Source organism: Entelurus aequoreus, linkage group LG02, assembly GCF_033978785.1.
Source record: "Entelurus aequoreus isolate RoL-2023_Sb linkage group LG02, RoL_Eaeq_v1.1, whole genome shotgun sequence".
In the NCBI taxonomy this organism is placed as follows: Eukaryota; Metazoa; Chordata; class Actinopteri; order Syngnathiformes; family Syngnathidae; genus Entelurus; species Entelurus aequoreus.
In genome coordinates, this window is record NC_084732.1 from 98,700,018 (window position 1) to 98,712,586 (window position 12,569).

At 35.6% G+C, this 12,569-nt stretch overlaps 1 protein-coding gene across 3 annotated transcripts in view; it reads right to left on the bottom strand.

The window, feature by feature from the left end:
• Window positions 1–12,569, bottom strand: part of LOC133641759 (protein diaphanous homolog 3-like) — a 307,291-nt gene that overhangs the window by 264,307 nt on the left and 30,415 nt on the right. For all 3 annotated transcript variants that reach the window (XM_062035759.1, XM_062035742.1, XM_062035751.1), the window contains 2 exons: window positions 7,651–7,725; window positions 1,066–1,135 (listed from right to left, as the gene is read on the bottom strand). In XM_062035759.1, the coding sequence (XP_061891743.1) occupies window positions 1,066–1,135; window positions 7,651–7,725 (145 nt within the window). The remainder of the gene's footprint in view (window positions 1–1,065; window positions 1,136–7,650; window positions 7,726–12,569) is intronic.

Here is a 12,569-nt window from a genome sequence, read left to right on the forward strand (position 1 = left end):
GAAATGAATGTGCCGCGTATGCTTAAGTGATTGAAATACGTAAATATTAAATGTTATTATAAATGTACCCGCCCTGCGATGAGGTGGCGACTTGTCCAGGGTGTACCCCGCCTTCCGCCCGATTGTAGCTGAGATAGGCTCCCCCCGCAACCCCGAAGGGAATAAGCGGTAGAAAATGGATGGATGGATGGATAAATGTACCCGTTAGTAAACAAATGTCAAGCTCAAGGCGGCGGGCCAGTTCTGGCCCGCCACATCATTTTGTGTGGCCCGCGAAAGCCTGGAAAAAATGGGTTTAAATAAAATAAATAAATATATATATATATATATTTTTTTTTTTTTTTACTAAATGTATTCATTCTTTTAATTTTGCCAGAAAAAAATGCATAATTTAAACTTTACTATTATCTGATCATGCCAATTATATCATTATACACTGTATTGCAAAACTATTTTTGTGAGATAAAAACAAAGTTAAATATCTGCTTGTCCTTTTATTTATGATTTTAAAGCTATAAAGTTATACATAAAAAATTCCAATAATCAAATGCATATGCATTTTGATTAATCATGATTAATCACAGGTTATTACCCGCATGCATAATGTAAATTAATTTTTTACAAAGCGGCCCTCGGAAAGCAGCCGTTACTGCGATGTGGCCCCCAATGACAACGAGTTTGACACCCCTGCGTTAGTACATTACATATATACTTACATCATGTATGTATAACCTTAATGGAGGTGCTTGAATGTGTTTTTAAGGGTTTTATAGGCAGAATAGAGCTACTTCCACAAGCTCCAATATAAACTATTTAGAATGCATTAAAAAAATACATCCGTCGTCATGACTTTCATGATTGTGAAGAGGCGAAATTCCCCCAAAAAAGTGCAGTTCCCCTTTAGAAGTTTTTACCAAAGTGGTAAACTAAAAATAAATGTCATTTACTAAAGTCAAATGAAAAGTTTGTGCGTATTAAAAATAAAAGACCTACACTTGCGCCCAAACCCAATAACAATAATTATTAATTTTCTTATAAAAACACAAATAGTTATGGCGACATTACCTTGTTGTTCATGAAGGCTTTTAGACACTGGATGACTTTATGTTGGTTCTTTTTGTCAAGCCGCACCTGCCTGGGGACATAAAGTAGACAAAGCATGAATCCATCCATTCAATACTGCACGTATCCACCTAACACCATAACCATTAGGGCTGTGAATCTTTGGGTGTCCCACGATTCGATTCAATATCGATTGTTGGGGTCACGATTTGATTCAAAATCGATTTTTTTTTTCAATTCAACACGATTCTCGATTCAAAAACGATTTTTTCCTGATTCAAAAGGATTGTCTATTCATTCAACACATAGATTTCAGCAGGATCTACCCCAGTCTGCTGACATGCAAGCAGAATAGTAGATTTTTGTAGAAAGCTTTTATAATTGTAAAGGACAATGTTTTATCAACTGATTGCAATAATGTAAATTTGTTTGAACTATTAAATGAACCAAAAATATGACTTATTTTATCTTTGTGAAAATATTGGACACAGTGTGTTGTCAAGTGACACTATTGTTCATTTTTCTTTTCTTTTATAAATGTCTAATGATAATGTCAATGAGGGATTTTTAATCACTGCTATGTTGAAATTGTAACTAATATTGGCTGCCGTGACGTGAGAAATTTGGCCGCCATCTTGAAGTGGTGATGAGGAGCCGGCGAGCAGCCTAAACTGACAGTTGACAGGTAGAAAACAAAGGTGGTGTTCAGCCTTTTCCTGCTCAAATGAGCGGACTGTTGAAAATAGGAATCGGGGGATTACTATTCACAAGTAAGATTTAACATTAACGTACTATTGGTTGTATTTTGTGAAAAGAATATTACCACAGAGTTGAGAAGGAGTAAAGATCTTCAATAGTACTGAAATCGTAGAATTGCTTGTCAATGGAATTAATTACATTTAAAAATAGGGTTGGGTATCGTTTGAATTCGAACGATTCCGATTCCGATTCTTTGTTTCGATTCCGATTCCTGACTATTCTCTATTCCGATTCTTTTAAGAGGCAGGGTCAAAAAAAAGTTTAGGATATTTTAAATGAGCTAGCTAACCTACAGTCTTTCTGAATGAAATAGTCTGACGTTTTCCATCAATTTTAATTCTATTAACTTTTTATGAACTTTACTATAAATTCCACACAGGGCTGTTTTCAACTAGAATATAAATATCACATCTATGAACTTGAATATAAATATTATAAATTATGAATACATTTTCCCAGGGGTACACTTTCCTCAAGAGAGCTTTATTTTTGAAAACCTCATGAAAACACATTTACACATAAGTGTATGATGCTGCAGGAAACCTCATGAAAACACCTTTACACATAAGTGTATGATGCTGCAGGAAACCTCATGAAAACACCTTTACACATAAGTGTATGATGCTGCAGGAAACCTCATGAAAACACCTTTACACATAAGTGTATGATGCTGCAGGAAACCTCATGAAAACACCTTTACACATAAGTGTATGATGCTGCAGGAAACCTCATGAAAACACCTTTACACATAAGTGTATGATGCTGCAGGAAACCTCATGAAAACACCTTTACACATAAGTGTATGATGCTGCAGGAAACCTCATGAAAACACCTTTACACATAAGTGTATGATGCTGCAGGAAACCTCATGAAAACACCTTTACACATAAGTGTATGATGCTGCAGGAAACCTCATGAAAACACATTTACACATAAGTGTATGATGCTGCAGGAAACCTCATGAAAACACCTTTACACATAAGTGTATGATGCTGCAGGAAACCTCATGAAAACACATTTACACATAAGTGTATGATGCTGCAGGAAACCTCATGAAAACACCTTTACACATAAGTGTATGATGCTGCAGGAAACCTCATGAAAACACCTTTACACATAAGTGTATGATGCGGCAGGAAACCTCATGAAAACACCTTTACACATAAGTGTATGATGCTGCAGGAAACCTCATGAAAACACCTTTACACATAAGTGTATGATGCTGCAGGAAACCTCATGAAAACACCTTTACACATAAGTGTATGATGCTGCAGGAAACCTCATGAAAACACCTTTACACGTAAGTGTATGATGCTGCAGGAAAGAGCACATCGCGGAGCCTGGCTAGCAGGTTGTAAATTGTCAATGAAAAAATATGCGGGCTAATTTGTTAGCTGCCTCAACGTTGGCGCAAAACACATTATTTATTGCATATATATTGTTTTACTTACCGGATTCGGACTGCAGTGCAGTCACCGAGGTGCCAGGCTGGGCGTCGAAGCCAGAGGAAGAGGAAGTGGCAGAGGAGGACGGTCGGCGCAGCGCGTCGAAGACGGGACACGCATTTATTTGTACTCCATGAACCCGGAGGTGCTTCATCATGTTCGACGTGCACCCTCCTAAGCACGAAACAGTCCTGTCGCACGTGTTACATTTAGCAGATATTTCATTTTTTTTAGTAAAGTAAAGCCACACTTTCGACCGCCGACGCCCGCTATCCATGCTTGACTGACTCGCTCGGCTACATAGGCTCGGCTATGCTAACACTTCCGGCGGTGGGCGCTTCTTCGTTGGTGTTCAGCGGCTTCTTCTTCCGGTCGGCGGACTTATTCTTTTTTTCCGGTCGGCGGACTGGGTATCGAAACTAGGAATCGAAATTTAAACTTTTGAACGATTCCGGGAGAATCGGAAAGTTAGTCCCGGTTCCAATCGATACTCGATACTCGATACCCAACTCTATTTAAAAATGTCATACTTGAAATAGTTGAAATAAATGATGAAGATAAAGATTGTAAAAGCCAACAGGGGTAAAAGTTAGGACCACAGTCCAGATATTGTGGAAGGGGCGGGGAATATATTGGGGTTTGGTTTACAAACTTTCAGCCCCACCTAAAACAAAATTCAGCAGCCGCCACTGATTAGGATGCATTCTCATTTTAGGCAAAGTATAAGACAATACTTTCTTAACAGTATAATTGTAACCAGGAATAAGTCACAATCAGATGGACAGTGGCTATACAAGTCTAAATTTAGTCTAGCTTCAAGTAACAATATTCAAATACTAACATTGTTGGGTAAAACATAATTTGGTTTCATTCTGAATCCAGTGAAACAGATTGGTGGTTTTAGCTGACATAAAGACTTTCAGGTGTTTATATATGTTTATGTTGAAGTATTTGGCAGACATTCTTATCCAAAGTGACATACATAAAAAATACATATAAAACAATCACTTTAAACATGATCATTTAAGGGAGTTTTTAGTTATTTTTTATATCTTTTTTTCCAAATAGTTCAAGAAAGACCACTATAAATGAGCAATATTTTGCACTGTTATACAATTTAATAAATCAGAAACTGATGACATAGTGCTGTATTTTACTACTTTATCTCTTTTTTTCAACCAAAAATGCTTTGCTCTGATTAGGGGTACTTGAATTAAAAAAAAATTCACAGGGGGTACATCACTGAAAAAAGGTTGAGAACCACTGGTCTATAGGTCCCTAAGATATATAGATATCTAATGTATTCATACATTGTTTATGTAGGATATACACATGTATATATAACCTAATCATATTGTTTCTTCAACTTAAAAATAGCTGACCGTTTTTTCCCCCCTTCTCTGGCATTGTATTCCCAGTTTTCATCTGGGACGTCTGGTCACTTATAGCATATAAGAATATTCTATTACTGTTAAGCAAACTATGAATAATAAAACATGTGTCCTTTATCATAGCTACACGTATGACAAAAAAAAAAAGTGTGAAAATCAGTGGTATTCAGTGAGGTAAGATGAATTAAATGCGCTGACAGTTCATTGCTCCTGCCAAATGAATTGCACTGAGTGGAGCGGATCACCACTCCAAGATGGCGGCCCCGCGTCTCGTCAGCGGCAGTAGGCAGTAGCGCTCCATGCTGCGTCTACTTAGAAGATGTCTATGGTTAAAATGACAGATACTACGCAGATGGGCGATGATAAATTGCAAAGGAATTTGCCTGCGCCATAAAATGTGGGCGTGGCAGGGCGCCAAACTTTGATCGGATGCTTCGCCTTAAAACTTTGAACATTTGTAACTGGGCTCCACAAATTCAGATCTTCATCGTAATTGATTGAAACGATGAAGATGACACCTTGAAGCTCTACATGGGTGAGTATTAGGGATGTCCGATAATATCGGACTGCCGGTATTATCGGCCGATAAATGCTTTAAAATGTAATATCGGAAATGATCAGTATCGGTTTCAAAATGATCGGTATCGGTTTCAAAAAGTAAAATCTATGACTTTTTAAAATGTCGCTGTGTACACGGACGTAGGGAGAAGCACAGAGCGCCAATAAACCTTAAAGGCACTGCCTTTGCGTGCCGGCCCAATCACATAATATCTTACGGCTTTTCACACACACACAAGTGAATGCAAGCATACTTGGTCAACAGCCATACAGGTCACACTGAGGGTGGCCGTATAAACAACTTTAACACTGTTACAAATATGCGCCACACTGTGAACCCACACCAAACAAGAATGGCATCCGCACCGTAACACAACATAAACACAACACAACAAATACCCAGAAACCCTTGCAGCACTAACTATTTCGGGACGCTACAATATACACTCCCCGCTACCCCCTTGAGTTGATTTATTTTTTTTGAAAACCTTGTTACATTTTTTAATGCATCCAACGGGGCATCACAACAAAATTAGGCATAATAATGTGTTAATTCCACGACTGTATACATCGGTATCGGTTGATATCGGAATCGGTAATTAAGAGTTGGACAATATCGGATTATCGGATATCGGCAAAAAAGCCATAATCGGACATCTCTAGTCAGTATCCATTCGTAGTAGGCGGGAAAAAAAAATGCTCCTCGCCGTCAACCATCAAACTGTCATTACTTTACTTCAAATGATCAGATATCCTTCCAGACTGGTGTAGGGCTTCAAGGTCGGGATCATGACTTGACGTTTATACTAAGGCTAAAACGACGCGTCGACGTAGTCGACGTCATCGGTTACGTAAATACGTCGACGCCGGTTTTGTGCGTCGACGCGTCGCATATTTACGTCACACTACCGTCATGGCGGAGCGCAAAGCAGACGGTGCGAGCGAGGGGGAAAAAATCACGGCAAAAGTGGTCAAAAGTGTGGGAGTATTTCAATACACGGCCTAATAATGTTGTTGTATGCACACTGTGTCGAGTGGAAATGGCCTATCATAGCAGCACAACGACTATGAACGAACATTTGAAAAGAAAACCATCAACCATCAACTTTTCCTCTTCATTTTGAATAAAAAAATAATCGGTAAAAGGAAAAATAATCTATAGATTAATCAAAAAAATTATCCATAGATTAACAGATTAATCGAAAAAATAATCTATAGATTAATTGATAGAAAAATAATCGTTAGCTGCAGCCTTAATAAACACCTCCCAGTCAACTACTAGTAACATCACTATGAGCCCGTTGACCTTCTAGAAACTTAAACTGCAGCTCAGCTCACTCGCAGTCCTGGCTTGAGGTGAAGGCTAATTACCTCTCAGTTCCAGCCACATCGACCCCTTCTGAGCGCCTATTTTCAGCTGCTGGGAATATTGTAAACAAGACAAGAACCAGCCTCACCCCAGAGCATGTAAACATGCTAACCTTTCTTCATTACAACTGTTAGTCACTCACTGGAATGAGTAGAATTGGTTATTGTGTACTGAGTTGGACTGGATGTTTATTTTGCACATTTTAAAAGAAATACTTAATGTTTACAGTGCTCCAGAATATTTAGATTGGCACTTTTTTGTATTGGATGTTTATCTTTATTTTTGCACATTTTAGCAAATAAGCAATACTTTCACTTTTGTTGAAATGTTTACACTGTTGTTACAGAATATTTCGTTTTGCACTTTTTTGTATTGGATGTTTATGTTTATTTTTGCACATTTTAAAGCAAAATAAGCAATACTTTTACTTTTGAAATGCTTATACTATTGCAGAATATTAAGATTTGCACTGGATTTTTACTTTTATATTTGCACATTAAAAAGCAAATAAGCTACTTTTAATTTTGTTAAATGTTAAAAGTTTTAAATGTTTACATTGTTACAGAATATTTTGTCATGTTGTTGTCAATGTTGACTGAGTGGCCATACTTCTTTTTTTTGGTAAATAAAAGCCATGCCTTTTGAAAAAACTGGCCTACATTTATTTTTTCATCTTCATTTTAAATAAAAAAAATAATTGGTAAAAGGAAAAATAATCTATAGATTAATCGAAAAAATAATCTATAGATTAACTGATTAATCGAAAAAAATAATCTATAGATTAATCGATAGAAAAATAATCGTTAGCTGCAGCCTTAGTTTATACACTATGATCGCCCCCTTTTGGTGGAAAACTATAACGGTGGTAACGTCCTTCCACATGCTCCAATCTTCCTGAATTGTTTTGATGGTGAGTGTGGGCACTGGCAATGGCGTGCCAACTTGCAAGGGCCCGTTCAACGCTGCTTGCCGCTTTAATTACGTTTGCTGTTCTTGATTGTAATAACACACTTGCATTGACAACAAAATACAAATAAAAAATTGGGATAAAATATAACAAACTCACTGTTTCTTGGCCAGCAGCCTCTCCAAAATGTCAAGTAGCAATCCAAGGCCCTCATGACCAAAGCTCTGCACCCAACTACAGACAGAAAAACATGAATATTAGAATGTTGATGGCGACACATGGACGACAGATGGATAGAAAACCCAAAAGCAGTGAAGTTGGAACATTGTGTCATTTGGAAATAAAAACAGAATACAAATGATTTGCAAATCCTTTTCAACTTATATTCAATTGAATAGACTGCAAGGACAATATATTTAATGTTCGAACTGAGAAACTTAATTTATATTTGCAAATAATCATTAACTTGGAATTTAATGGCAGCAACACATTGCAAAAAAGTTGTCACTGGGGCATTTTTACCACTGTGTTACATGGCCTTTCCTTTTAACAACATTGTTATATATTGTTGATTTGCTGTGTATTCTTTAGTAATAGTAGGTACATGTTTGTTGACTTGTGTATTATTTAGTAATAGTAGGTGCATGTGTGTTGATTTGTTGATGTTTTTAGTAATAATAGGTGCATGTGTGTTGATATGTTGTCGTTTTAGTAATAGTATGTGCATGTGTGTTGATATGTTGTCGTTTTAGTAATAGTAGGTGCATGAATGTTGATTTGTTGTTTTTTTAGCAATAGTAGGTGCCACTGTGTTGACTTGTTTTTTTAGTAATAGTGGTTGCATGTCTGTTGAATTGTTGTGTTGATTTGTTGTGTATTCTTTAGGATTAGTAGGTGCATGTGTGTTGATATGTTGTCGTTTTAGTAATAGTAGGTGCATGTGTGTTGATTTGTTGTCGTTTTAGTAATAGTAGGTGCCTCTGTGTTGATTTGTTGTCGTTTTAGTAATAGTAGGTGCATGAATGTTGATTTGTTGTGTATTCTTTAATAATAGTAGGTGCATGTGTGTTGATTTGTGTTTTTAGTAATAGTAGGTGCATGTGTGTTAATTTGTTGTGTATTATTTAGTAATAGTAGGTGCATGTGTGTTGATTTGTTTTTTAGTAATAGTAGGTGCATGTGTGTTGATTTGTTGTTTTTTGTAATAGTAGGTGCATGTGTGTTGATTTGTTGTGTTTTTTTAGTAATAGTAGGTGCAAGTGTTGATTTGTTTTTTAGTAATAGTAGGTGCATGTGTGTTGATTTGTTTTTTTTTAGTAAAAGTAGGTACATCTGTGTTGATTTGTTGATTTTTTTAGTAAAAATAGGTGCATGTGTGTTGATATGTTGTCGTTTTAGTAATAGTAGGTGCATGTGTGTTGATATGTTGTCGTTTTAGTAATAGTAGGTGCATGTGTGTTGATATGTTGTCGTTTTAGTAATAGTAGGTGCATGAATGTTGATTTGTTGTTTTTTTTAGCAATAGTAGGTGCCACTGTGTTGACTTGTTTTTTTAGTAATAGTGGTTGCATGTGTGTTGAATTGTTGTGTTGATTTGTTGTGTATTCTTTAGGATTAGTAGGTGCATGTGTGTTGATATGTTGTCGTTTTAGTAATAGTAGGTGCATGTGTGTTGATTTGTTGTCGTTTTAGTAATAGTAGGTGCATGAATGTTGATTTGTTGTGTATTCTTTAGTAATAGTAGGTGCATGTGTGTTGATTTGTGTTTTTAGTAATAGTAGGTGCATGTGTGTTAATTTGTTGTGTATTCTTTAGTAATAGTAGGTGCATGTGTGTTGATTTGTTGTTTTTTAGTAATAGTAGGTGCATGTGTGTTGATTTGTTGTATATACTCTAGTAATAGTAGGTGCATGTGTGTTGATTTGCTGTGTATTCTTTAGTAATAGTAGGTACATGTTTGTTGACTTGTTGTGTATTATTTAGTAATAGTAGGTGCATGTGTGTTGATTTGTTTTTTTTTAGTAAAAGTAGGTACATCTGTGTTGATTTGTTGTTGTTTTTAGTAATAGTAGGTGCATGTGTGTTGATATGTTGTCGTTTTAGTAATAGTAGGTACATGAATGTTGATGTGTTGTTTTTTTTAGTAATAGTAGGTGCATGTGTGTTGATATGTTGTCGTTTTAGTAATAGTAGGTGCGTGAATGTTGATTTGTTGTTTTTTTAGCAATAGTAGGTGCCACTGTGTTGACTTGTTTTTTTAGTAATAGGGTTGCATGTGTGTTGAATTGTTGTGTTGATTTGTTGTGTATTCTTTAGGATTAGTAGGTGCATGTGTGTTGATATGTTGTCGTTTTAGTAATAGTAGGTGCATGTGTGTTGATTTGTTGTCGTTTTAGTAATAGTAGGTGCATGAATGTTGATTTGTTGTGTATTCTTTAGTAATAGTATGTGCATGTGTGTTGATTTGTGTTTTTAGTAATAGTAGGTGCATGTGTGTTAATTTGTTGTGTATTATTTAGTAATAGTAGGTGCATGTGTGTTGATTTGTTGTTTTTTGTAATAGTAGGTGCATGTGTGTTGATTTGTTGTGTTTTTTAGTAATAGTAGGTGCATGTGTTGATTTGTTGTTTTTTAGTAATAGTAGGTGCATGTGTGTTGATTTGTTGTATATACTCTAGTAATAGTAGGTGCATGTGTGTTGATTTGCTGTGTATTCTTTAGTAATAGTATGTACATGTTTGTTGACTTGTTGTGTATCATTTAGTAATAGTAGGTGCATGTGTGTTGATTTGTTGATGTTTTTAGTAATAATAGGTGCATGTGTGTTGATATGTTGTCGTTTTAGTAATAGTATGTGCATGTGTGTTGATATGTTGTCGTTTTAGTAATAGTAGGTGCATGAATGTTGATTTGTTGTTTTTTTAGTAATAGTAGGTGCATGTGTGTTGATATGTTGTCGTTTTAGCAATAGTAGGTACATGAATAGTGATTTGTTGTTTTTTTAGCAATAGTAGGTGCCACTGTGTTGACTTGTTTTTTTAGTAATAGTGGTTGCATGTGTGTTGAATTGTTGTGTATTCTTTAGGATTAGTAGGTGCATGTGTTGATATGTTGTCGTTTTAGTAATAGTAGGTGCATGTGTGTTGATTTGTTGTCGTTTTAGTAATAGTAGGTGCATGAATGTTGATTTGTTGTGTATTCTTTAGTAATAGTAGGTGCATGTGTGTTGATTTGTGTTTTTTGTAATAGTAGGTGCATGTGTGTTGATTTGTTGTGTTTTTTAGTAATAGTAGGTGCATGTGTTGATTTGTTGGTTTTTAGTAATAGTAGGTGCATGTGTGTTGATTTGTTGTATACACTCTAGTAATAGTAGGTGCATTTGTGTTGATTTGCTGTGTATTCTTTAGTAATAGTATGTACATGTTTGTTGACTTGTTGTGTATTATTTAGTAATAGTAGGTGCATGTGTTGATTTGTTGTTTTTTAGTAATAGTAGGTGCATGTGTGTTGATTTGCTGTGTATTCTTTAGTAATAGTAGGTACATGTTTGTTGACTTGTTGTGTATTATTTAGTAATAGTAGGTGCATGTGTGTTGATTTGTTTTTTTAGTAAAAGTAGGTACATCTGTGTTGATTTGTTGTTGTTTTTTTAGTAATAGTAGGTGCATTTATGTTGATATGTTGTCGTTTTAGTAATAGTAGGTGTATGAATGTTGATTTGTTGTTTTTTTAGTAGTAGTAGGTGCATGTGTGTTGATTTGTTGTTTTTTTAGCAATAGTAGGTGCCACTGTGTTGACTTGTTTTTTTAGTAATAGTGGTTGCATGTGTGTTGAATTGTTGTGTTGATTTGTTGTGTATTCTTTAGTAATAGTAGGTGCATGTGTGTTGATATGTTGTCGTTTTAGTAATAGTAGGTGCATGAATGTTGATTTGTTGTGTATTCTTTAGTAGTAGTAGGTGCATGTGGTGGATGCATTCTCTGCTGCTAACTTTGAAATGTAAAAGTTTAGAGATGTATTCGTTCATGGGAAAGTTTGTGTAATACTGATGAAACAAAACTCCAGATTAAGGAATATAATAATGACAATTAAAACCAACTTAGTCTGGACAGGATAGACATAGAACGAAGATTACAAGTAACAACATAGTACTAAAGATAACAAATAAGTAACAACACAGTACTAAAGATAACACATAAGTAACAACACAGTACTAAAGATAACACATAAGTAACAACACAGTACTAAAGATAACACATAAGTAACAACACAGTACTAAAGATAACACATAAGTAACAACATAGTACTAAAGATAACACATAAGTAACAACACAGTACTAAAGATAACACATAAGTAACAACACAGTACTAAAGATAACACATAAGTAACAACATAGTACTAAAGATAACACATAAGTAACAACACAGTACTAAGGATAACACATAAGTAACAACACAGTACTAAAGATAACATCTTACATGAGAGAATGAGGGTTGACAATGCAGGAGGTGAAAATAAACGTTACACTACAGAGGTTTGATCTAAACACAAGGTCAGATATTAGAGAGAAATGTGTGTGTGACTGCATCAGAGAGGCAGACACACACACACACACACACTGTGGGTGAAGGAAATCTAACTGAGCTTTTAGCATTCAGCCGCTGCTCCATTATCCTAAACAAGCTGCATTCCTCCCAGCCACAAATCCAATCATAACTGATGATGTCATCAGCATTTCTCAAAAAGTACATCATACTGCAAGTGAGGAGATGATAGAATAGGAGTAGGATTGGAGTTGTGTGGACAAAAGGTATTTAGGGTGCCCACAAAGAGGTGCATGTGTGTTGATTTGTTGTTTTTTAGTAATAGTAGGTGCATTTGTGTTGAGTTGTTCTGTGTTTTTAGTAATAGTAGGGGAATGTGTGTTGATGTGTTCTGTGTTTTTAGTAATATTCGAGGCATGTGTGTTGATTTGTTGTTTTTTCAATAATAGTAGGTACATGTGTGTTGATTTGTTGTGTATACCCTAGTAATAGTAGGTGTGTGTGTGTTTATTTGTTGTGTATTCTTTAGTAAT